The 27,167-nt window shown below is 43.5% G+C and overlaps 2 protein-coding genes across 2 annotated transcripts; one reads left to right on the forward strand and one right to left on the reverse strand.

The window, feature by feature from the left end:
- Positions 1-13,775: 13,775 nt before the first annotated feature.
- Positions 13,776-19,990, reverse strand: zic2a (zic family member 2 (odd-paired homolog, Drosophila), a). Its single transcript, XM_034573211.1, has 3 exons — positions 16,360-19,990; positions 15,009-15,172; positions 13,776-14,810 (listed from the first exon to the last, which is right to left on the reverse strand). Exons 1-3 carry the CDS (start codon positions 17,330-17,332, stop codon positions 14,610-14,612), a joined length of 1,338 nt encoding a protein of 445 aa, XP_034429102.1. The 5' UTR covers positions 17,333-19,990; the 3' UTR covers positions 13,776-14,609.
- Positions 19,991-21,889: 1,899 nt separating this feature from the next.
- zic5 (zic family member 5 (odd-paired homolog, Drosophila)) lies at positions 21,890-26,491 on the forward strand. Its single transcript, XM_034574693.1, has 2 exons — positions 21,890-23,319; positions 24,669-26,491. The coding sequence occupies exons 1-2, from the start codon at positions 22,278-22,280 to the stop codon at positions 25,106-25,108; spliced, it is 1,482 nt and encodes a 493-aa protein (XP_034430584.1). The 5' UTR covers positions 21,890-22,277; the 3' UTR covers positions 25,109-26,491.
- The last annotated feature ends 676 nt before the right edge of the window (positions 26,492-27,167 follow it).

Consider the following 27,167-nt stretch of genomic DNA (forward strand, 5'->3'; position numbering starts at 1 on the left):
CTTGGCAAGAACCTTGTGTCACTGCGGTTTTTGAGATCTGAACTTCTGAGCAGAAAATGAACAGCTTTTAAGTGAAAAGTAAAAGATATCCTGAACTCATTTTCACTCACTTAGCCACCTCGCTACACATCGAGCTTCGCGGCTGCTGCTGCTGCTTGTTTGACAGTCGCTGCCGTGACTTATTACCTGTTTGATTATCTTTATTTTTCTGTTATTGAATTTGCTGAAAGCACACACATGTGTGAACTGAACAGCGGGAGCAGGCAGTTGTGCAACACGGCGTTGGGAGGAGGAGGAGGGCTGCTCGATCTCACATATATCACAAAACATGCTAACACGACAAAAAAAAAAAAATTGTCAACGATAAGTGTGAAAGCAATGTGTTTTACTACATCTAGAAAGAACTAGGGGAGCCTTTTAATGGTTACACACTCATCTCTTTTCCACACTGATCTCAACTGCTGTTTCCTCCCAATTAACAGAGTTTTTATGGTGCAGAGGAGGCCTCTCGCCGGTTACTCCACACATGGATCGACTTAGTTCTCCAAGAAACTCGGCTGCCTTTCCACAGAGTCACACAAACATCCCACTGCAAGAATATCTGATGTGCCAGAAAGTGTCTGCTGGTCATCTTATAGCCCCTCCTGGCTGCTGTCATTGTTTATACATGCAGATTGAAGATGCAGCATTCAGCTGCTCTGTGCTGGCACCCTGGGCAGAATGGTATAATTAAGTGAATTGACTAAAAGGGATGCAATGAATATCCCAACACAGTGTCAGGTCAGGCCTGCTCACAAATTAAAGCCAGGGGCCAAAGAGGGTAAACATGAATTTATCTGAGGTGGGGAAGCAGAGGAATGTATTCAGCACTATGTTTCACTAATTATATTTATTCTTGGATGGTATGGAATAATTGGATTGGATTGAAATCCGTCAAAGAAAAAAAAAAATCATGCCTTAGAAACCTTGTTCTGAAAATACACGTGTGATATGTTTCATGATGTTTCTGACAGAAAATATAAATTACAGGGTAATTTACACCTTAATGTATGTATTCAGATGCAATTCATTAGGAGAAACGTGTAACGAGCATTCTGTAATCTCTCGCTTTCTTCTCACACTCTGCAATCTGTGCGTCAACATACATAAACACGACAATTATAATTTAGAAAACAAATAGCACTCACAGCCTCTCAGTTGCGCACACAAACACAAACACACGTATACCTGAGGAGCATGTGGTGGTGAAACTGGAAGCTAATTAAATGACATACAACAGCACACAGGGGAGGCATATTCAGGGAGTCCTATCACCAACTTCATCAGAACAGCAGAGGGATAAAGTACACACGCTTTATACGCCCCTTGTTATCAACTAGTTTGTTTTTCCACCAAGTGCCGCAATGGTTAAAAAAAGAGCTTCTTCTTCAAATCCATGTTGACTCTGAAGAATTGATTCTTCATCGTATACGGCTATGACACATTATGGAAGAAGAAAACATGGACAGGCGGGTATGGGTAACGTGAGTTATGTGGAATGTGATATCTATTTTAAATCACGGTGAAACACCCAATAGGTGTTGTGATATTTTAGTGGTATAAAGACCCACATTGCCATGACTAGAATCCTGTTGCAAGTATAGATAAAATTAGTTTGCTTTCCTATATATTATTGAAATTTCTAATAATTGAAGTAAAGTAAATATCTCGCGAGCAATAACTCGATGACCTAATTATGAGAAATAAACTCCTCATTGAACTTTATTAACACTAATGCAAGATAAGAATGATGTTCGATGGCTTTTGATTGAGCATAAAAAGCCCAAAACTGTGGTGTTTGGACAGAAGTGAAACAAAACCTCATATAAAGCATGAAAAACTGGTTTTAATTATCTCACTTTCTTAAGAATTCTCAAATTAAACTCAGTGCAATCCACTATATCAAATCAAATGTGGTCAAATCAATACACCAGGGTTGGCATGAAAAAGTGTGATTAGCCTGTAGATGTAGAGCGCATGCTAACCACACACAACCTCACAGTCACTAACTGGATAAAGTGAGCCAACACTGCAGCACGTTGTGGAGTGGGACTGATAATGACCCCTTTTGTGGACATGAAGTGCTGCTCCATCTGTGGCTGCATGGAGACAATAGAGGAGCAACCCCAACCTGCTCTAGAAATCCTCACCCTGCAAGAAAACACATTTGCATTGCGCTCTCGCTGATGCCTTTGTATTGTGATGTAAATGCTCTTTTGCCTTGACATGAATTGAAATCCAACAACAGGCAAATTGTCCAATTCCAGTGCTCTTACACGTTAGCATTAAAAACAAGACATCTGCATTAGAAATGCTTCGGCATCCTCAAGAGCCACTTGAAGCACTTGGAGGTTGCAGTCTATTGTCGAAGCCAACGCGATTCCCTATATTCAGCCTGGCCCTATAGTTCAGTGGGGAGGTGTTGAAATGTGACTTGATATATTGCGCATCTCCATCCTAGACTTGTGAGCCCCCATACTGTAAGTGTCCCATTAACAGTTCCTCCAGGAGATGGGTGCGATTGACTCTCAAAAGCTTTTCCTTTGTGTTTCCAATGCACGGCACTATTGATAGCTTAGCCAGCGAGCGAGGCAATTAAAACAATCAGGCACTCGTATGAAATTAGGAAGTGGAAGAAACGGCGTGATAAAGGAAGCAAATGCAACATCCTCGTCACAATCAAAAAAAAAAAAAAAATACAGAAATGCAATCAGACAGGATATGAAAAAGAATGGATCTGTTTTTGGGCACGCACGCTCGGGTCTGACCAGAAGGTTGTTGTTTATAACGTTAAACTGAGGAGGCTGGGAGCAAGTCTATTGTGCGCCAGGCATGCCTCTTATTGGTGAACAGAGCCCCTGCATGTCAAGCAGAGGTGGGGCACTGTCCCTGGAGTCCACTATCACAGCAGGTTAACCTGGCACTGCTTTTCTAAGGACTGATTGCCAGGCCCCCCCGCAGCTCGAGGTAAACCGACAATTTTCCATCAGCAGGGAATGTGGCTTTATTAGTAAAGGTAGGGAGGAGGAGGAGAGGGCGGTGTATTTTCCTTTAGATAAGAAAATAGAATACAACTGATAATAAGGCATCCAAAACTTAAACACAGATTTCCTGTTTTGAAGATTTTACTTTACAAATAAGCTCCGGGAAATCTGTCAGAGTGTAAAACTGTAAAAGACGCGTCTGCATCTTAATTTAATGGGACGCCGCGTGGATCTCATCATGCGCAGACTTTCTGACAGGACGGAAAAGATTTACCTGAATAAAAAAAAAGAAGCTGCAGCCCTTCTATCAAATGAGACAGACGCTGCGAACAGCAAATCGATATCATCCCAGTGTGAATTCAGAAAGGCCAACTCCTCGAAAAGAAATAATATTTCTAAACAAAACACGAGTAAATCTACAAACAAACATAGACTAGCGAAAAAGAAAAGAAAAAAACACAACTTGGAGGGCAGACATGCGGTGCCGTATGGTTTTCAAGGTCTCCATTTGTTTTTCCGTGTTCCACTGTCAGGTGCAGGGAGAGGGGAGAGCGGCGGAGAGAATGGCGAGCCATAGAGGGTTAAAAGGCCATGGCTGGGATTATAGCACAAGTAAGGACCCCATACTGTGGCTTGACATGCCTACCAGCTTACAGTGCATTTTTCTCTGACAATGCAGGGTCACACACGGTCAGAAAGCATGAAATGTTTTCACACACATGTTGAAAGACAAGCGAAACGCTCAATGTTAAAGAGCCCAAAGGTTATTTGATAACATTATGTGTTTTAATTAGAAATTCGTGTTATAAGGTCAAAATCGAATTCAAGGCCGTTTAAGTCACTCTGAGCTTGCGGCGTTTGACCTGCGAGGTCGCGATCAACCATTGGCTGGAAAGTTTCTCCCTGAACGTGCACGACGTCCTGCGCTTCGATTCAGAGAAATCTAAATTCCAGTCGTCCACTATGTGCATAAATAATCATGAATCATGGAACCATTGGCTGTTCGGGGCCTTTAAATTTATTCTGAAAGAAAACCTATATGTACATAGCCCATTACTCTCCCTCCACCATTAATGAGAGGCCACTGTGCATGAGGACATAGCGAGGGCCGGGTGGTAGTTACTGATCAGCATGGGAGCGAGCTAATCCCGCCGCTGATGAACTCATCTGTCTGTCCGTCCACTCCACCCCAAACATGTGCTAACACGCCATAATCGTCATAATTCTGCTCGTGCCCTGGGCTCTGCCACCTCAGCCACCTGATTAGGGCCCGAGTCCCAACGGTATCAGTGTTAAAGCTTTGGTAATTCCACCCTTAGCTTCACACCAGCCTGTCTATAGCTTTTCCATTAAATATGTTATATCTTAGGCAGCGCGGGAGGCATGTGTTAAAGCACAAGGAGGGGAGCCGGGCTCGTATTGTTGGTGGAACTCTTTGTGACAGAAAACGAGGATGCGTCTCTGCGTGTCATCTACCGTGCTCCCTGATGCAGCGTTGGATTTTTCTTTTATCAACAGCCGGCAATGACACTTTCCAAACATTTAACACTTGGGGGAATTTCTCATTCAATCTGAGTGTGTTTAAACTGCAAACTGTTTACCCTCCTCCCAATCGTATGTGTGTTTTTTTTTCCCCCAGCCGTGAAAATGTCTGTCATGAATACCACTCTCTTCATGTGATTCCCCATCCTCCTGCTTCACTGTAAGCTGCTGTCAGCAGTGTGTCTGATTTATTTCTCAAGTGTTGGTGGGACAGAGGCTCCCGCATGGCACTCCTGGACCAGGAAGAGGGGGGACATCCAGAGGGGCAAGGCAAAGCACCACCCCCCCCCCCCTCCCTCGACTCAGGAGACGCTAGGTGGGAAATAAACTTAGCCAACACTCCTGAAACGGGGCACCACACACCCATCAACGCCTCCTTTGCAGGCGAGCGGAGGAAAGAAAGGGTGGGGGGGTGTCAGTCTGCAGAGGAGCTGCACGTGAGGTGGTTTTTGGAGTCATGTTTATATTCATGTTCCGCGAGACAAATATGGATTCCTCAAAAAAAATACATGCACAGAGCTGACATCGAGAAGAGTGAAAGCACGCTGACAAACGTGTGGTACCCTGACACTCCTTCGACGTCTTATCACGGTGTGCACGCATGCAGACACACACACACACACACACACACACACACACACACACACGCACGCACACACACACACACACACACACCACTATCCATCTCTTGTTTTGACCTCCAGTCTCTGGCCTTTCTCAGCTTCTGAAGTCAATCACAACTTCTGCTGTTACTGGAGTTGCTTGTTTACGCTAACAACAACTAAAGAAACAGGATCCTGTGAAAATATCACTTGTTACTTTCCTGTTTTTGAGAAAAGATGCAAGAATATGGCAACTTTTATCATCATGACCTTGATTTTCCTGAGGCCCCCTATTGACGTAGGTGGATTTGACATGTGAATGGCAGGGATTAAACAGGAGGCGGCTGCAGGAAAAGCTCAAGACTATTGATATATATATAAATCACAGCACTGGGCCGCTCCGCCAGTGACAGATTGATTCAATTCACTCAAAGAGAGAGAGAGGTATCGCAGGTTGTTCCTTCCTGCTGCTGTGCTCTTCTCCCAGGCAACCACATGTACCTTATATATATATATATATATATATATCTTTCAGGTTTTCAACTGATCTAACCGTGCAATAACCCTTTTATATCTGTGCAATTTAAATATCATACATGTTGTTTACATTGTAGATATTCCTATCTTTTATAGTTCCTTGTGTTTTTACTTACTATTGCCTTTACTGAGTGTTTATTCCACTATTCCCTTTTTGCCGCTGTAACACGGTACATTTCCCCATAGTGGGACTAATAAAGGACTATCTCAGGGATTAAATAAATTGATTTTAAATGCTGGTGTTCATTTTACAGGGATACTAACTTGGAGAGTGTTACACAGTGGTGAACACTGCCACAATCCGTTACTGACAAATAAATCAATCCCGTCAATGAGGAATATACAAAAACACCCAGAATGTAACAGGACCAGAGTGGACGGGGCATTGACATGTCAAGTGCTAAATGACTGCCTGTCAATACATTCACTGACCAGAAAGGTCTCTCACTGTCAAGGGACTGCGAGGTATAAGGGGAAGAGGAGCCGAAGAAGAAAAAAAGAAAAAAAAATGAGGGTGAAAGTCAATCAAATTAGCTCCTTCCGGCCCACTACACCCGAGAAGTGGAGGTAAGCAAGCAGAGGCTCTTCTGAGACAACTGACAATGTCTGTGGGGTGCAATCCCAGCGGCCCCCTGCGGAGAGAGGCTGGCACTGGTAAACCTCGAGGAAAACGCCTGACTCCTTCGCATTTACGATGAAATTAAACAATATTCACTGTATGTTTTAAAAAAAAAAATGCAATCAATAGCCTATAGCAGTGCTGTGACCAAATGCTGCTTCTGATTGAAATGCTGTAAAAAAAAAAAAAAAGAGAAAGAAAGAAGTGAGCTGCTGATTTGCATGTGACAAAAGCAGCACCAGTGTGTTATTTGTTTGTCTCCTCCGGTGAATGGAACCCTCTGGAGGGAAGCAGACAGTGAAAATGTTGTTAAGATCAGAGTGATAATGACTTACTGAATAAGAGTCTGCATCGCGGGGACCGCAACTGGTTTGATCCCTGTCCTCTTTCATTTCTGTCTCATTAGATAAACCTGTGGAAGTCAGACAGCCTTTTACCACCGATGTGATTTAAGACATTAAACATTCAACACAGTCGTGTCACAACACATCACAAATTAAATCATCTCAAATAAAGGAGGGGAATTTACAACAAAAAAAAATACTCCTGTCGCTGTTGCCTTTAAATTAAGCTCATGTCAAGATTTGAGAGAAACAGAAAAAATACCTGAAGAGAACAGAAAGCCCAGCAGACGACAGATGGGGGGCTTGTGGGTGTGTGTGGGTGTGTGTGTGTGTGTGTGTGTGTGTGTGTGTGTGTGTGTGTGTGTGTGTGTGTGTGTTTGGGGGGGAGTAGCAGGGGGCATATTCAACTCATTCCTGTGTCATGTCGTATAAATCTGTTTGAGTACGAGTTGTGACTTTTGTTTTCTGATCACTCATGAATTGAATGTGAGTGACAGCGAGTGGGGGGGGGGGGAGCATGAACACTGTGCTCACACCTTCCTTCACTGGCATGAAAGTTGTGTTTTTTTTTTCTTCTCCTTAACGGTGCTTAGAAAACTTTTCTGATGTGTCACAATGAATGTTCAGACAAAGAGATCAACCTGATTTTAAAAAATAAATAAATGAATCACAGATTACATCTTCACATCTTTATACAGTTTTAGCGATGACCTTTTAGTTTGTTGTCACTGTCAGAGAAATTAAATCAAACGCTGTTCACCGTGTGTAACTCGGAAAAACAAAAGAAATCCAACATTTGCTCATTTAATGGACTATTTTCTTTTAAAATCAAGATATCTCTTGAATGATCATGTTAGGCGGGTTGCCATGATCAATTTTTCACACAACACAGACTGAGCCAAGCTGGTGTCAAAACCAAGCACGTGCACACGTCTTTTCCTACTTTGCACATTTCTTCTTGCTTTGCACTCATCTTTTCTTACTTTAAACTTGTCTTTTCTTACTTTGCACAATCTGATAATTGTCTTTTCTTACTTTGCTCCCGTCTTTTCTTGCTCTCAAAGTTTTCTTTTTCAACTTTAAGAAACAATTATGCAAAACTTTGGAAATTCCTAATAGTTTGTCCCTATTTGAAATTATCCTTCAAGGGAGAAGTAATGGATTTGGAGCTTTGTAATTTAGTTTTCAGTGACCTTCAGATTAAACTACATCAGTTTACTTTACTACATGTTGTTGAACTTGACTATGAGCAGGGCCTGAAATGCATCTTTTTCATTCCCAGCCTCATCTGAGATGATCTTAATGACGAGGAACGCGTGGCAGACTTTTCCCATTGTGAGCTTAAAATATGAAAAGCAAAATGACCGAGTGGTATGTTCCATTACTAGCCAGCATTCCCATAAAACAAGAAAACACACACACAACACACACACACACACCACCCGGTCACCTTTCCACACAGTGTCCCTCAGGGCAGCGCTCTGGTGTGTTTGAAGATCAAAGCGGCCGAGGTAAAACAGCATGTTTACAGGTGTTGGGAAATTGAAAATTTCCTTGGCTGAGTGTGGTTTTGAATGGAAAAGGAAGTCTGCGATCATATGTGTGTGTGTGTGTGTGTGTGTGTGTGTGTGTGTGTGTGTGTGTGTGTGTGTGTGTGTGTGTGTGTGTGTGTGTGTGTGTGTGTGTGTGTGAGGGGGGAGCCATGACAGCGTGCTTTCCTACATGTATTCAAAATTGGACTCTCATCCCAACTGGTTCCAGTTTGCGTGAACCAAAGGTTTCTGAGCTGTGAATACTTATAAAACTACTGATTACAAAAGGCTCGTATCAGCAGTGTGCGCCTGGTTTGTGTTGTATTGTGTTTGCAGATAATTGGCCTTTGGTTGTACAGCCGCTCCCGTCTCCCCGAGCCTTGGCTGCAGCAGAAAAGTTCCCTGAAAACACTTCACATTAGCAGCACATTATCCACTGTGGTGAATAAACAGATATGGCAAGGTGTTGTTGTGTGGGAGCCACATTGAGAACCTTGCAGCAAAGGCAACACCAGGGGAGGATGCTGAGTTTGTGAGGGATTAGTTGAATTCTAACAATTTTGGGGAGAGCGCGAGAGGGGTGGGGGGGGGTGGGGGGGGGGGGAGGGGGGGGAGACCACAACAATAAGCACGACCTCAGTCAAGCTCAAGTATGTCATTTACTCTGCACCTCTCCACTTTGTGTTTCTCTGTGTGCAGGAGAGGACCAGTCATGCCAAGCTTTCTGCATGAAAGGGAGAGTGTTTAGCTTTTGAGGCTATTTGTGCTTCTGACTCTGTGGTGTTTGTGTCCAATGGGAGGTGCCTGCGCCAGCTTCCTTAAAGGAGTAGGGGGTTTTGTTTGTTTCTGCGCCGTGCCAGGAGAAGTGACAGCCATTCCGGCTCTTTCACAGAAACACATTCATCTGTGTGAGAAAAGGCGGCCGCTGAACTGCAGATGAAAGGCCACGGGGGCTGCGTGGCACAGGAAGGCAGACTGTACATCGACTTCAGCGCAAACACAACACACAAGCCATGTCACAGAGAGACAGAGCGAGGGAGGGAGGGAGGGTGGGAGGGAGAGATAAGGAGAGAGGGAGAGAGAGAGAGAGAGAGAGAGAGAGAGAGAGAGAGAGAGAGAGAGAGAGAGAGAAGGAAAGAAAGAAAGAAGCAAATAATTGATATAAGAAAGGACTTCAGTGTTATAGTAGATTGGATTTTAAGGATGTATTTAATGCAGCACTCATTATATGGACCACAGTGGTCTGCAGACGGAGAAGGAGGGGAAGAGGAACTACACCATGAAGGGCCTCATGTCATAAACTGCCTCCTCCTTCCATTCACATCACAGACTCACATTAAACATTATTATGACACAAAAGGTCAAAGTCACAAACTTAAATTCATATCAGAACATAACAATTTTCAGATGAGATGTTACATGAATACATGAAGCGACATTATGCCTGTAACATTGTTTTTATTTATCATTTGTTTTGTTTTACTTTTGGTCATGATAGTTATATTGTGTGTGTGTGTGTGTGTGTGTGTGTGTGTGTGTGTGTGTGTGTGTGTGTGTGTGTGTGTGCGTGTGTGTGTGTGTGTGTGTCTGCGTGTGCGTGTGCGTGTGTGTGTGTGACTATAAAAACACACGGGCCGGCGGCCGGACGCGTTCATTTCATTAGAGCAGCTCAAATTCAATTAGAGGATCCAGCGTTTGTTTAAAAAAAAAAAAAGTTTTCTTTCCAAACACGTCGGCTGATAAAACTCATGTTGTTCCTGCAGACGAGGCCCATTGAGGAAGTTTCACGTCGAGAAACGAATTCAGTGCTAAATACGAAATTACAATGAAGTGAGTGGTTCAGCCCTGACACATATTCACTCAACTGAAATGTGGGTATTAATAAGTTTCTATAAAGGCACCAACAGGAAGTTTGGCAAACAGAAAGTCGAATTGAAATAATAAATAAACATGAAACGTTCATGATTCACATATAAGTCATTTAAATCAGAACAAATAAACGCTTTGAGGTGAACAAGGCAAAAGTTTATATGGAACTTTCTTTGCTACAATGTATTCCATTATTATTATTACTATAAAAGTTAGTATTTTTACTATTATTAGTAAAATAAATAATAATACATAATTGTTGTAACATATCTTTGCTGATTTGGAAGGAATTTATTTTGGCTTTTACAAACTTGTGTGTTTGTAAATAATTAATTACAAATAGTCACAGCTCCTTGTTGGTATGAAGTATTATTTATCTGCTAATTGATTTGTTTTCATTTAGAATAATTCTTACGTTTTTTTGGCCAACACCAGACATTTATTAGATTTTTTTTTCTAATGTTAGTTTTTTGTTACTCTACAACTCTCACTTTTGATTATTGAAGCGCAATTCAAAGCCCAGTGTATATTAAATACAACAAATATCTAAACTGTGCATGATGACGCTTCATATCTTAAAGTAAATCGTACTTGAATTGAGGCGGATGTGTTACCAGGAAAAGCTGTAATAGGTGTAGCTCTCTCAGCAGGTTTTATATAAAGTAATACAAAATATAAATTAAAACATAACACTATGTTCTCCTTTAAATAACACTTGGAAAAATAAAACATTGACGCTGCTATAATTGATTAATAATAAATGAAAAATAAACAATAAAAGCTTCTCAGCAGCTGCTGCTCTCGTTTTATTTTTCCAACGCTCCCACCTTAAGAAGATGGATGTTTATACAATTTATTTCGAAATCACATCCTCATAGATTTTTATTTTCGTTACAAGCCAAATTAAACAGTGCACATTAAGTGTATATATTGGGCGTGTGTGTGTGACGGAGAGAGAGAGAGAGAAAGAAAGAGAGAGCTGAGGATAAATGCACCTGAAATGTCTGACAGGTCTGAGACGTGCGTGTTGCGGTTGCGCACCAACAAGTGCAGCCTGCAGGACGCAAGCACACCACACACACGCACACATACACACACAAACGCACACACACACACACGCACACGCACACACGCACACACGCTCGTGCGCCCGCTGTAGGGCATCGCTTGTGAAGGCACCAGAGCAGATTTCATTCCCTGGAGGCCCAGCAATCATCACCACCGCTGCTTGATTGTTTCACCCTCTCACTCCCAAACTCCAGCCATGAGCGCACAGAGAGAGATTTCAGCTCATTGCGGCGGAGCTTCATTTCAACAATGTTGTCCCAAATATCGACATGCTGCCCCTGTCAACTGGTGTTGATCATAAAAATGGCCTGTGGCAGCCCCCACCCCACCCCTCTCTCTCTCTCTCTCTCTCTCTCTCTCTCTCTCGCTCTCACACACACACACAGACTGATGTAGTTGTGCCCTAAATAACGCTGTATCTGATGACACATCCAGAAAGTGATTAAATAAGTAAATATCTGTCATTCAGTGAGTCTGCGCGTGCTGAACTCCCCAAACACACTACAATTCTTGCTATAAGCTGTTAAAGAAGTTGTTTTAAACCGGAATCCATCACGAATCCATGTATGAAATAAAACTCGTGCTTCCCAGCGGATTTAGTCCCTGAAACAGAGTTACATCAACCTGCTGAAAGGATGACAAAGATCTGGACATTCACATGTGGCCTGTGCCAAAAGACGATTTAACTCCATAGTCTGAATAATATAGTTACAGTTCATTGTCTATAACGTGGTCTCTATGTCTTAAATCTAACAGCCACCTCACGTCGGCACCCAATAGGTTTTCCACAATTAAAAATGTGGATACGCGCGGGTTTCACGCAGGATACAAATTACGCACTGAACTTATCACTGCGCTTCCGAGATTTCCTCCTGAACTTTGACTTGATCTCAAATATGAAACTTAAAACAAAACAAAAAAAACCACCAACACGAGGAGCTGCAGGCCCAGTGAAGCCGGCTGAGCTCTGCGTCTTCACAGTACAGTCAACAATGTACAAGGAGCTGTGAGAGGTAAGAAGAAGGAGGAGAAAAAGTGCTTCCTTCTCCGCGGATCAATATCAGCGCAGCAGGAGTCGAACAGGAACCGGCATCGACGCACTGTGTGGAGCTGACCTTTCCCACTCCCCACAGGTCATACCTTCCTCCGCCGGAGGGGTCACCGGGCCAGCCACTGAAGGGGCCATTAGGAGGCGATTTCCAGAGCTGAATAAGCTGCATGTATAAACCAGCACTTTTCTCATCGACGTCTGAGGTGCATTCCCTTTTTATTTCCCTCCTAAAAAAAAAGAGTTTTACGCGCTTTTGATTGGCTGATAATGTAAATATGGGGGATGGTAACGGGTGATGTTACCAACTTGTGAACGTGGATTTTTAAGGAAGAAAAAAAACAACATAATTTTAAGTAAGATTCTAACTGGTTTTAATTGATCTCGTTTCTGGTTGTAATCAGCATCGTCTCCACCTTTTTTATTTACTACATAGTTCTGGGAGCCAAGTACTGTGAGCAGCTTGTATAACAGGAGGCAGCAGCTCCATAAGAACAGACTGAGTGAGTGCCACTTGCTGCTGCTGCTGGGGAGACTCGGCCTGCAGCGATATCCACCATCACTAACAAGTCCCACTACGTGTTTGCTGCAGGTTTCTGAACATCCATGGTGCACACAAGGATATTAACAGCAACCTATTCACACACAGGCATGTTTGCAGTTAGCAGCCTCACACAACAACATATAAACAGCTAAAAAAAATTAAAAAAAAAATTATTTAATGCATCTAAAGGTTATATTTTTCTTTTCGGTCAGCTCGGACCATTGTGAACCTACGTTTGTGCTATAAAAAGTTCAGTGACATTAACGTGGGCCATTATCCTCACTCACAGCAACGTCAAATTAACACATCTGAAGTGAAAAAACCCTCTAAATGGATAGCAGGGCCATGGGAACATATGGCCAGGAGGTTTCATCCATATAGGTCTAAGCCAAGTCAAGTTCAAGTTCACGGCTGTCTCAGCCCAGCACTCTGCAGTAAAGTGTCCAGACCGAGGGGGGAGGGGGGTTTACATTTACAGGCTGTGTTTTCAAATAAACTCAGTAACTGACCTGGGAAAATATAAAGTGCGAAGATGTGATTTGTGGAGGAGGGGGGGGGGGGAAAGTGTTTCCCCCCTTCGTGAACACCCTTGCATGCACACAAGCCCCAAGTGTGAAAAATTGAGAGAAATTGCTTCAGGTTTGCTTTTTTCTTTTTCATTTAAATTAAAACAAATAAATAAATAAAATTCAAAAGCATGATTGTGACTATAGATACAAATTAATTCCCTTTGGTAATTTATTTTAATACACTTCTGACTGTGTTCACACAGTTCAGATGAATTCCCCAATCTCTGGTTTATTCACAGCGTCACAGCAGCCACATTGTGCAGGGCCTGTGAGCAATGGAGGTAAAGCATCACAATGCTCTTAAACCCAAGGAGAAGAATTAAGAGCAGAGAGATTTTGATCAAGATTTGACGCCTAAATTAGAACTGAGATGTTATTTTTCGCATCTTGAGAAATTAGATTAAAAACCTCAAAAAACAAGAAACAACTCACTAACAGCTGCACCGGCCGCACAAAGCATGAAAAATCAAAGCAAATATTTAGCACTTGCAACACCTTTTATTATATTTGTATGCAGTAAAATTCTTATCACAATAAGGAAGAAAACACCTCTTAAAACTTTCAACAAAAGCACATAACGAAACAACTGCCCATGTTTAGCTCATAATTGTACATATTTATAGTAAAGAAACATTCTTTATAAATACTGTTTCATCTGTAGCAAGTAAATACCATAATTTAATTACAAATGGATAAATATGGCAGCTGATATTTACAAAAGGATGGATGTATAGTTACAGAAAACCGAACGGCACAACGTTTATTTTCCTCACAATCTTCCAGATAGTATTTCACAATTCAAACTTGCAAAGCACAAAACATCACAAGTTAAGCCCAGCAAACTAAAACATACATTCACAAGCATAATATTGTGGTCTGTTTGAGTTAAATGTTAACTTTGGCACTCTTTCCAGTTTATAGGTGTTAAGTATAGTACAATCAATTTGCCTTAAGATCACAATATTCAACATTATAGTACAATTTAATCGTAATATGTGCACTAAAAGTCCAGTTAGAGAAATAGCTACCATTGAAGGAACATCTATACACCAAAGACTGACAAACTATCACAACCAATGGGAAAAAGTGGGCTTTTAGTAATTATTTACAATATGAAATACACCTCGAATATTATACATATTTTTCCTCTGTTGGATATCATCGTCTTCCCTGGTGGATCAGAAGTAACAAAATAAAAAATAAACAAATGTTTGTGTGCCTCTCGTGTGCACAGGTCCCCCAAAATCTCCTGCTGGAGGTTCCAGTGCTGTGAAAAGCGAGTGTGTGTGTGTCGCCTCGTTTCGCCTTAGTCCTAAACATACCATTCACTGAAATTGGAGGATAGGCCACTGTGACTGGTGGAGTTGTGGACGGCTGAGGCTGGGGACATGTTGGTGTTGCTCTGGGTCTCGGTGGTGGGGGACACAAGGCCTGGAGGCGTGGAGGACTCATACCCAGAGCTGGCTGCTGGTGATGAGTCTGATGGTGGTGGTGGTGGGGACGCTTCGTGAACCTGAGGAAATTAAAAGAATACAAATGAGTATTTAAAATCTGACATGTGCATGGGAAAAATACAAATTATGTTAAGTTGGATGGGAATGAATTATTCACACTCCACAAAAGTACCACTAGCATTAGGACTTAGGTGTAAATAACAAATAAACACAGGGCATATGTATTCAACACACATTTCCTGAGAGGGGTCTTTTACCTTCATGTGTTTTCTGAGGGAGCTGGGGTGTGTGTAGGACTTGTCACACATCTTGCAGAGATAAGGCTTGTCCGACGTGTGAACGTGCATGTGTTTCTTTCGGTCGCTGCTGTTTGCAAACCTTCTGTCACAGCCCTCAAACTCACACTGGAACGGCTTCTCTCCTGAAAGGGGGGGGGGGGAAGCAGAAAAGAAAAAGACAGTGAGATATATTGCAGAGAAATGCCTCGGGCAGAGTGTGTAACAGTAAGGATCTGTGCGCATCATTCAGTGCGTAAAATTAAAATCCGAAAGTTGTGAGTGTGGAGAAATATGAAGGTGTTCCTTAAAAAAATACACAGTTTTAAAACACCTCATACCGTAGTCACAATTGATTTAGCCTATGCAAAGTTTGAAGCGTATTTAGTGAATGGGATGGGGGGTAGCTTCTACGTCTTATTTAGCCTAAATAATGCGCATAGTGATTTGGAGGGGGTGGGAAAGAGGGGGATCAGGCCGTCCTCAGTAGGCCTACAGAAGGCGCACCATTTGCTGGGAGACAATAAAAATCTAATTAGCACCTGAGCAACTCTGTGGCACGGCACCATCATGTATTCCCCAAGAAAATAAGTCCAAATGTGAAGGGCTGGTAATGGCCCCCGTCTAGCACCTCAGCTCCTCTATCTAAAGGGACGCATCGCAAAACAAAAGGCAACTCCTCCGGCATGAGGGGCACCAGGGCTCGGCTGAAAATCCACACTCACAACTACTCCACAAATATCGAGAACAAATCGATCCTGAAATACGCGTACAAATGTGCCAGTGTGACACAATGCGTGTGCGTAAAACTGGAGAAGCGATTTGAGCTCTTTGATAAAACGCGTACTATCGTAAACACGCTACCGTGAAGAAACTGATATGATTTACTACGAGCCCTGCAGCTCTACGGTGCACGCTACGCGTTGGCACACTCCCCTTTGACCCATTTTAAAGTTTACCCACTAACACCAAAACCTCCACACATCGAGTATTATTTTATTTTTTTCTGTGCGTAAACGTTTCACTAAACAACAACCGCTAGAATGTGCCTGTGCGTAAACTGAAGAAAGAAATGGCACCACTTTAAACCAACTAACTCTCTGGACGTGCTCCCAAATCTACTCTGTTTCTACTTTCTTACTATCTACTTAAACAGCCTGGAATAGCCGCTGTTAATCAGATCTTAATGTGTGTTTGTCTTGGCAAGGCGCGTTTGAAACCCTAACAACAACAGCACAATAATTGCACATACACGCTTAAGTAACAGCAACAACAAAAGCCTTATCCATCCAAATAAATTCAGGAAAATATTCTAGTGCGTAATAATAATTACCTGTGTGTGTTCTCTTGTGGATCTTCAGGTTTTCCGAGCGTGCGAAGACCTTTCCACAGCCGGGGAAGGGGCATGGGAAAGGCTTCTCCCCGGTGTGCACCCGAATGTGGTTAACCAGTTTGTATTTCGCCTTGAACGGTTTGCTCTCCCGGGGGCAATCCTCCCAGAAGCAGACGTGGTTGGTCTGCTCCGGTCCACCGACATGCTCCACGGAGACGTGCGTGACCAACTCGTGCATGGTGCTAAAAGTTTTGTTGCAGCACTTCTTCGGGTTGCTGAGCTGCTCGGGGTCGATCCACTTGCAGATGAGCTCCTGCTTGATGCACTGCTGCCTCATGTAGCGGAAAAAGGCACCGGGGTGGTGGTGGGCTGCCATGTTCATCCCCATGTTCATATTCATGGAGCCGTACTGGTTGTGGAGCTGCGCGGCCGAGTACGGGTCGGTCCTCGGGCTGGAGACCTGGTGGTACTGCTCGGAGCGTCCGAAAACTTCTCCGGGTAGTCCGAGCCTCATCTGCCCGTTCAGGACATTCGGGGATCCGTGGGAGCCATGCTGCTCGTGGATCCCGGGGAACAGAATGTGGCCTTGAGAGTCTGTGTGGGAGTGATGGAGGGATCCTGCCGTGGGGCCAAAAATAGTGTGTTGGCTGCTCGCCGGAGAGGATTCTCCGAAGCCACGGCTGCGAAAGAGAAAGTCCCTGGTGGAGTTGAAAGGGGAGCTTGCATACGATGTGACATGGGCGGCGTGAGCCCCCAGAGCCGCAGCGGGGTAGCCGGGCGCCTGGGTGGTGAAGGCAGAGCTCTGTCCCGGGGAGAGATCATGGTTCAGCTTAAACGCGCCCATGTGTGCCGAGTCTACAAAGCTATTTTGTGCCAAACTCAAGTCTCTCTCCTGCATCTCGCTGGCTGAGTGATGCCTGGCAAATGAGCCCACTCCCAGTCCGGGGAACTGGTGACCAGCATCCAGCAACATTATCGCAGAGAACGAATTTTCTTTCTTTTTTTTTAAATGTTTGAATCAGCTACAGCGAATAAGTTACAGAGGAGAACAAAATCAAATGTGGATGCTGGTGCGCATCGATTCAACTTCCAACCTTGGAAACACCATATCAGGTGTGATTCAAATCGTCGCTCCGGTCATGAGGGAAGAAAAAAAATCAGCTTGTCTTTATGGAACACTGGATTTAAAATCTGGTGAATTTGTGAGTGAAAAAATCCAAATGAGACGAAGTGAAGAGTTTCCGTGTCCCCTCCTCTGGACTGCGACAGTTGGCTGCGTTAACAAAAACGCACTGGAAGAATTCAATAATTATCTTACTAGGTGTCCTTTGCGCACACAGAGCGAAAGTAGCTGGAGCATCTCAGTGAAAATCGCTGCTCCGATTGGGTATGTGTTTATTTCTGTGGCTTGCCTGCCTTTAACGCGGAGGGTCCCTGTTTCTCCGTGGACTGGCTCTACCTCCTCTTCCGCCCCCTTTAACTGGAGCCCGTTCATCCAGTCCTCGCCGTCTCATTGGCCGCCGCGCCTCATCAATCCCAGGTGCCCCTCCAATAGCAGGTAGCGCCCAGGCGACTTAATAGCGCATCGCCATTTTCCACTAATAATTACCGCCTACTTTTAGGGAGAACATTTGGGGGGCATGGAGGCGAAAAAGGAACACGACTTAGGAGAGAGGAGCGAACGTGTTCTTGTTGTGTATGCTTCATAGGTATCATGTTGTTGAGTGTTGAATATAAAAAAAAATGACATTACAGACGGGTGAACATTAAGATCCAGGGGAAAAAATATGTGGCGTGTTAGGAAATGTGTTGTTTACGCAGAGTAAATATTATAAATCTGTTTACATTTGCAAACAACAATAAGTAAATTCACCTTTACGCTATACCCTGCTATTAAAAACAGAATTATTATAACATAACCATGATAACTGGACCATAAGGACAATATTAGGTTCAGTACACATGTCAATACAACTGCAGAAAATAGTTTGAATTATGCGCAGGCACCTTCACATACATTAAGCATCACACACTGTTTGGATATTAAATGATTTCATTAACCTAAAAGTCTTAATCATTGGAAAACTGAATGGCAAACAGGAACTGTCTTAATATATTAATGCAAAATGAAATCTCACTTTTACTATTTTGTTATTATTATTAGGATTTTTAAATAAACTCTGTGTGCATGTTGCTGAAACATCTGTTTTAAATATTAATACAAATAACATTCATTTTATGATCCTAAATATCTTAATAATCTATTAATAATTTAAGATGTGGTTTATTGCACGATTCAAATCTGACTAAACTTCAACTAAACACAGCTGAAAAAAAGCATGTGTGGCTCCAGATGGTGTGTTTTTTCTTTTCCTTTTTTCACTGGTTGTAAGAACCACAACTGGGCCTGTAGTGGTGCTCCACCAGTGGTTGTTGGTTCCTTTAATGGTTCCATATGTTGCTGGTTCTGCCTCCTCGGTGGTTCTCACATTCACCACACCAATTAAGTGACATGTCACGGTGGCGAGCTGCGCTTTAGATCCGAGTAAACCATTAGTGGTGGTGTGTTTTTCTTTTCCTGAACTCACGATGGTAAAGTTTTAAGCAATAAAAGTCACGTCTTTATAGCTGATAAGGAGTGAGGGTGTAATGGAGCTTCTATATGAGAGTGGGCCCTCATAGAAAACAATGAATGCACAGCCACACTGTTAACTAACATTTCCCTCGTGGGATTTCCTTTTTGGATCCAGTACAGACACACACACGTTAAAAAATAGAAGGAACAATTTACTGGCAACTTTCCACTGCGAGTACGCATGCACTCAATCTGCTATATCCAGGCGATAGACTGCACCACAGCTGCTCATTCACAGCACTCGTCAAAGGAAGGAGGATATACTCACATTTTCACCCAAAATCCCCAAAATCCCACAAGCTCTCCTGGTCCCAACACACAACCATAACTCCCTGAGCTCTCCGGTGTTCTGTCAACCGCAGGAATAACGTTGACGGCTGAGGGAAACGTTTAGAAAAAAAAACGTCTTTTTTGGGGGAAAACGTGTCTCTTAGCTCAGAGTGGGACAGGCTGCGCGTTGTGTGCCATTCTTCCAAGTCTATTTCGACCCGCACCACAGGAAACACAGGAGCTGATCCAAGTTCAAAGTCACGTCTGCCGACCCCTATAAGAACTTCTTTATTTCTCTGGAAGAACCACAGAACCTTCCCCAGGAAGAAAAAGGAAAAAAAAGCGAGAGAGAATTAAAGAGAGGGAGAGGGGAGGAAGAAAATCCATCGGGTACAGCGGCACATGGCTGAGGGTTCTCCCTTCTGTTTGGGGAAGAAAGGGGGTCTATTGGAAATCCCCCAAAGAGCAGTATTTCAACAGGTTTTAGGAGCAGCAACTCGCAGACATGAAATATTAGCCAGGGCTTGATCCGGAGTTAGAGAAGAGTTTTGACGCAGCAAATTACATCAATAAAATCAATAATGCTGATCACACCAGGAAGCGTTGCCTGTGTTTTAATTTGGGGAAGGGGGACAGAAACACATTTCTTCCTCTGTCATCTGACAATATCAATATGTTGACGCGCTGGAAGGTTACTTGTGTGCCTCCCGTGACCTTGTGTTTCATGGATGTTTGACCTCTGACCCGTTAAGACCACATATGTTGCCCTCTTGACTCCTTTTGGTAAAATAACCCTGTTTATGACAAAGCGCCTTTGTTTTAGAGTGAGGGAGAGAGAGGAAGAGAGGGCACAGAGAGAGAGAGAGAGAGAGAGAGAGAGAGAGAGAGAGAGAGAGAGAGAGAGAGAGAGAGAGAGAGAGAGATTTAAGACGTCCCCCTCTTTCGTCTGAGGCAACGACAGCTTCAGGTCATTCGGAAAACCACAAGTCAATAGTTTAGTTTCATAGTTGTAAATACTGGAATAGTTTCCCTTTATTACTTCATACATTTTAATAAATTAATGATGGAATTTGTATGTAATTTTAATATATTTATATGGGAAAAAATTCCCATGCATGTGGCGTTTAATTTATTGTGTGTGTAACAGGGGTCCTTAAACACATCACGAGGGATGCACCCACTGCCCCTCTGTGTTTCTCGAACATTTATAATATTAATTTCTAAAATACAACGGGACATACGTGGTTATACATGGAGGAGTTACAAAAAATATTTTTAAAAAATGGGGAAAGTAAAATGAGACGGAAAAAAAGCTGCTGTTAAGTAAAGTGATGAGATGTGCCAAATTTCAAAAAGTTATGATTGAGTCAAATAATATATTCAGACCTTTCGCTTCAGTTGCTGCTGATCAAGTTTATCACAATCACTTACAGCAGAGGAGCACGTGCATGTGGGGAATTTCATGCCCCCCCCCCCCCTCACTCTCTTACGACAGAAATCAATTATTTCTCTGATTGTTGATTGATAAATATTTTTTCTTTAAATACCAGCTGCTGTTCAAGTTGCAGAATCCTTGCACCCAAAAGTGACACGCCTTGTAGTTCGAGGCCAGACGATCCCAAATCGATAGGAAAGGTGTGTGAATGAAGACATATCGATGACACGTACACGTCCTGCTGTCAACAGGCACCATTCAAATGGCTTGATCCGTCACAGGAGGGGAAGTTACGCGGAATCGGTGCCAAGGCAACATCACCAAAATTCAAAAATAAATAATGTTAAGTAATGTTTAGTTTATTTGCTTTAAAAAAAAAACAACAACAACATGTGAGCCATTTACAGGACCTGCCAATAAATTCACTACAAATAATAAGAATCATGGATTAGGCTGTAACAAGCTTGTCTTGGTTTACTGTTGAGCGTTTATAACTCTCATAAAGGTCAGCCTTAAATCGTTATATATGTAGGCCGGGCCTTAAATTGTTTTAATGGGAATTTTTATTGAGGCATTATGAAAAAAAAAAAAGCCTTGAATAAAAATTTCAGACATTTTACTGGTTTTCCTAACTTCAGTATTATATTATGATTGGAAGGACAGCATCCAAATCCCATTCAGCCTAAAGCCTCTAAGAGCTGTGGTCAAATTATTGAAATGAACACAGACAGAGAGTGAATCATATACTGGTGATGATGATGATGATGATTAATAACCTCTACCGGGGAAATGATCACATTAAATCTGTTTATCTGGTGTTTTTCATTTATTATATATTTTGGCAGTTTTTTCCAATAAAATAATTTGCAGCCTATAATTAAACTGCGATGCATTTCCACAGGTGCGTTCTTGTCATTTTATATTTCCCAGATAAATCACGTTGCCCTGTGTCTGGGGTGCATGTTTGTCCAAAATGCGTTTTAAAATGTCCCAAACCCCAAATAAATGGAACTTTATGTCTTTGCAGTTCATCCGTGCAGCAGCTCCGCGCGCCATTCCCCCCCCTTTTATTCCCATATGGCGACGTGGAATCACGGCGCAGACCCTTGGACACAGCGAAGCAGAGACAAACTGGGCTGCACTCGTCACACAAACTGACATTTCGGCTCATCCACATGCGGCGGCACCAGTAAACAGAAAGCCGCGCAAACACAACTGCTGGTAACTCTGTGAGTACAACTTTTTGGAGTCAACAGCGATAAAGGGAGTGAGGGGGCGGAACCCTGCTGAGCCCCTGCGCTGAACGACAGCCAATCGCTTCGTTCCCCTAACTGCCAGTCACCGAAATCCGTCCAATACCCGCAGTGCCATTTCTAAACTGTATTCCCCACTGTGTCCTCCAACTGTTGTATGTTCTGCCAATCGCTTGAGGACAGAGTGGGAAAAGGAGCAAGCAGAGTTAGAAGCCGGACAAAAGAACTTATAGAGCCCTTATATACATATTTTCCTAATGTTTTAGAGCGCGTGGTGAGGTGAAACACATTTGCGGAGAGTGCGGATGGACTAGTCAGTGTAGTTATGGAGCCCCCTTTAAGCAAGAGGAATCCAGCGTTAAGATTAGCGGATTTGGCAGCGACTCAACCCCTTCCTCATCAGAATATGACAGGCTTCCCGGGGCTAGGGGGGCATCACCCTCTCTCCCACCATGCCCACCTCCACCCTGGGGAGCTGGGCAACGACCCCGGAGTGGCACTCACTCCATTTGGACCAGAGCACATGGCACAGACAAATGCTCTCAAACTTAGCCCATCTCAGCACATTCAGAGCCATCCCGAAGCCCAGACCGCGGCATCTTTCACTTCTGCTCAGACCACAGTTGGTTTCCCCGTGGCTCACCCCCACTCAGGCTACTCAAGCAGCAGGGACTTCATCCTCAGGAGAGAACTCTCAGCCTCTGCTATGCATGCACTTGGCGACCAGCATAGTTCCGCCTCCTCCCCTCATCACCATGGCATGTTCATCTCCCCAACAGGTGCTTATGGGCACGCGGAAAGTGGGGCCCATTCACTTTTTACTGGACTTCACGACCAAGCGTCCCAAGGTGCCCACCACCATGCCCTCAACGGGCAGATGCGCCTGGGTATACCGGGGGACATCTACGGCAGGCCAGAGCACTTCGGGCACAGGCCAGAGCACTATGGACCCTCTTCTCTCCACAGCTACAACTCCATGAACCTCAATGTGAACATCGCTTCTGCTCCTCACGGAGCGGCGGGGGCGTTTTTAAGATACATGCGGCAGCCCATCAAGCAAGAGCTGATCTGCAAATGGATTGACCAGGAGCTAAGTCAGAAGAAGCCCTGCTCCAAAACTTACAGCACCATGCACGAGCTGGTCAACCACGTCACGGTGGAGCATGTCGGGGGACCGGAGCAGAGCAGCCACGTCTGTTTTTGGGAAGAGTGTCCACGCGAGGGAAAGGCGTTCAAAGCGAAGTACAAACTGATAAACCACATCCGAGTTCACACGGGAGAGAAGCCATTCCCGTGTCCTTTCCCGGGTTGTGGAAAAGTGTTCGCTCGCTCGGAGAATTTGAAGATTCACAAGAGGACTCACACAGGTCAGTGCTTCTAATTGTGTCCACCGTGCTCACGGCAATCTGAAAATATCTCACTCGATTGCGTGGCATTGTAGCCTGTGAGTGGCGACCTTGTTTTACTATTCACATCCTAAACGGATGGACGGGGCGACCGTGCGTAATAGAGCGCACAAGCGAGCGGAAAAGTGTTTTTATTCAGTGACGCATACGCACAGTGAGTAAACGTGTTTCATTTCCTTTCTTTAACATAAACCTTTTTTTTTTACTCACAGAGACGCCTGCAGTAGGCGTGAGGGGATAAGGGCATATGATTTGCAAAACGTGCTTACGTACATACAGGGCAGCGCTCGAACACGCGTAAAAGTAATTATCTTCAGGCGTAGGACGTTTACGCAGAAGCTCAGTTTGTGCATCGTCCAGTCTGTGGCGCGTGGTTCACGTTATCTTAGCATAAAGTGGATTGATTTAACCATGAGGAGTCTGAACTACAGGCTATCACCTCCTTTAGAGAAATGTAGTATGTCCTGGCACTGTCCAATAAAAATAACTGCATCATGGTGAATATCTGGCCAGAGTTTCAGGGAGCTTAAAGTCCAACACAATGTTTCCTAAACATCAAAGTGATCCTTTAGATGGATGTCTTAGATGGTGTATAAACCTTGTGGGTCAAGTTAACTTAATGTTGGCCGTCATGTCACCAACATGGGTCAGGCCTCTACACTGCAGTGAATGACGGTAAATACCCGAGGGAAATAAAACAATTAATCTAACAAAAATGTACAAACCACCAGAAAGTTCAGGTGACACCTTGCAACTGATTGGGATTTAAAAAAGTAACACTGCTCATAAATCCAAAATGTTGCATGCATGCCCTACAGCATGGGGACAAATCTGAAAAAAACATGTTTTTCATTTGTGTGTGTGTGTGTGTGTGTGTGTGAGAGTGTGTGATGAGTTATAGCAAAGTCTGCCACACTACATAAATGACTCCTGGTGGTCTCCCCCTCACTCCCCCACATATGTAACCAGAAGGCCCAGAGGCATGTTACACACGTTTACACAGGGAAACGCTTTGGACAAGTGGGTGTGCAGTGGTGGCTCCAACGTACATGTTTAGTGAATACGTTCTGCTGCTGAGGAGGAGGAGGCCCCAGTGGAGAAGTGCAGTTAATGGGGAAATGCCCACATGTCGTACTTATTTAAGGAGAACATGTTGAGAAGCTGTGGTCCATTGAGTTACAGGAGATGGAAAATGAATTCTAATCTTGTGGCGTGCGTAAAAAATGTGAAATCCCTGCATGGAGACGTGTGGCATTATTCCACATGGCACTGACTCTAACTGTTTCTCCATCTCTCCTTCTTCCTTCAAGGAGAGAAACCGTTCAAGTGCGAGTTTGAGGGCTGCGACCGAAAATTCGCCAACAGCAGCGACCGGAAGAAGCACTCCCACGTCCACACCAGCGACAAGCCTTACTACTGCAAAGTGCGCGGCTGCGACAAGTCCTACACGCACCCGAGCTCGCTGCGGAAGCACATGAAGGTGCACTGCAAGTCGCCGCCGCCCCCGTCCACCAACGTCACCTACATCTCGTCCACGAACCCCCTCGGCGACCCCCTCTCGCCCCACTCCGACGCGCACAGGAACCGCTCCGCGAACCTCTCCCCTCAGGTCACCAACCTCAACGAGTGGTACGTGTGCCAGGGGAGCGGCGGGCCCAACCACCTGCACACCCCCTCCAGCGACGTGCCAACGTCCGACTCGGACGACGAGGACTCTTTCAGACACACAGACCCGAGGACGATGCTCTGATGGGCCCCCGACCACGTGACTGTCAAACGCCATCCATAGTGTAAAGTGTGTTGATCCATGGTGACCGCGCGCAACGTTGGGATATTGATCTGTTATTCTTCCACTGTTGTATGATTTAAACGCAGCTAACACACACATGTGCTCGGTGGATGCAACGCGGGCCTGATCACACGAGGAGGAAATGCCTCTGCAGTGACCCCTGACCTTTCAGAAAATATAGATCACAAGTGTCAAAATAAAAACATTTAACTGATATTAGAAATGAAATCGAAAAAGGTTTAAAATCCATTGCCTCTTATTTGAAAGGACCAATTTTTCCAATTTCAGAAAATATCTCTCAAAACAGATTTTCTTTTACAACAACCCCAGGATGCAGGGTTTAATTAACTGCATGTCTTAGGACTCAACTGGTGTGATGAAGTGTCAATTTCCATGTGACCTCCCATCATCACCTTGCAGTTTAATAACTGGGCTGCTATCAATCACTGTCACATCCCAGACCTTTAAGGGAAATAAATGGTACCGCTCCTGTAACATCCCAACTGGCAACTAAACAATTTGATGGACAGAATCTAGAGGGAAGAGTTGAGGCTTTTCATTTTGTATTTTCAAAATTTCCTTTCATGTGATTTCTTCTGAGATGTTGTACAAACTTTGATAAAGTGACAAGGACAAAAAAACAAAAAAACAAGGAGGCAAATCTGTGTGTCTTAAGGGTTCTCATTTTATCTTTTCAGATTTATACAATTCATGTGTTTGGATGGAATTTTTGTAATATTTAAGAACTATTTAAGACTATATTTTATGCGCAATACACAAGTGTAATGCTCGTTAAAGAGTACGAGTAAGTCCCTGGAGACCCTAAATGTCTACACTGACAGGCTTTGACCCTGTAGGATTTGTATATATGTAACTGTACTGATGCTTGTGAATGTTGTGTAGTTTTAATTACAAAAAAAAAAAATTGTTGTTTTGTACATGGTAATTTATTTGCTGGTATCAATGTTGTACTGGAATTACAGAAACACCAAAGAATAATAATATCAGTTTTGGTGATGCGTAGTACCCTGCTGATGCTGTTTTTTTTTATATCTTTTTTTTTTTTCAACATGTTTTTTTAATTTTTAATTGTGTTCTGTAAAAGACAAAAAAACATTTACTTGAATAGGCTGTGTAATGTGAAAAAGTCCTTTTCTCGCATGCCTTTTGTAGTGACCTGTCTTTCTCTCTGAGGTGCATGGTCCCGTTGGACGTGATGGATAAAAAAAAAAGAGATGAATCAGCTATGACTGTGCAGACCCTTGATGTTCAAATTTTAATTCACAATATACATTATTGCTTAAGAAATAATTAAAAATAACAGGAGGTATACAGTAAAATTAACAAGTGTCAAACTGTTATGGTTTTTATGAGTGAATTTGAAGGGATTTTGATATTTGCAACATATAAATGGAGTATTAATCCAGATAGACTGGTGTGATTGTGAGATTACATTTTCTTTTAATGTGAGCTGTAAATAAGGTTTAACAAAACATTAATGTCAGAGCCACGTCAGATGAGAACCGTAGAAGCGGCTCTGTTCACTTCTCCCTATAAAAACCCCTCCGAATTGGGCCTAACGGGCCAAAGAGGCTGGTATAAACTAATCACTGAGCTAATGGGAAAACTTATAGCCCCCTGATGGCGCTGCCTCTGAAAGGCGCGACAGCACAAAGCAGCCGAGGCATGAATCATTCATGGGAAAAAATAAAAGATAAAAAGATACGTGACAATACGCAAGGCCTTGTATGGAGTGTATAAAACAAGTTCCCCCTCTTATTTCCTCCATTAAAACGCGCAGGCTCACTTTCAAAGAGTTGCCTGTCCAGTCTATAGAATTAAAGTTGACCAACGCGAGTCCTGCGCCACTTCAAAGGCTGCGGCTTTCTGCGGGGAAGAGGCTCGGCCGCTTCACGGTGCGTTAGGAGTTCTATGGCGACTGGGCAGCGAGACGCTCACATCCCAGTGTGTCCGCAGGGGGAAAAAACACTAACTGCCACTAAATGAAGTAGAAGCGCAG

The sequence above is a fragment of the Hippoglossus hippoglossus genome, chromosome 21, assembly GCF_009819705.1.
Source record: "Hippoglossus hippoglossus isolate fHipHip1 chromosome 21, fHipHip1.pri, whole genome shotgun sequence".
Lineage (NCBI taxonomy): Eukaryota > Metazoa > Chordata > Actinopteri > Pleuronectiformes > Pleuronectidae > Hippoglossus > Hippoglossus hippoglossus.

Coding starts and splice junctions, on each gene's coding strand:
- zic2a (XM_034573211.1), bottom strand. CDS start 17,332: ATGTTGCTGGATGCTGGTCACCAGTTCCCCGGACTGGGAGTGGGCTCA. Junction 15,173..16,359: donor CCACAAGAGAACACACACAG/GTAATTATTATT, acceptor CCCCCCTTTCAG/GAGAGAAGCCGTTCCAGTGT. Junction 14,811..15,008: donor CCCTCAGAAAACACATGAAG/GTAAAAGACCCC, acceptor TAATTTCCTCAG/GTTCACGAAGCGTCCCCACC.
- zic5 (XM_034574693.1), top strand. CDS start 22,278: ATGGAGCCCCCTTTAAGCAAGAGGAATCCAGCGTTAAGATTAGCGGAT. Junction 23,320..24,668: donor TCACAAGAGGACTCACACAG/GTCAGTGCTTCT, acceptor TCTTCCTTCAAG/GAGAGAAACCGTTCAAGTGC.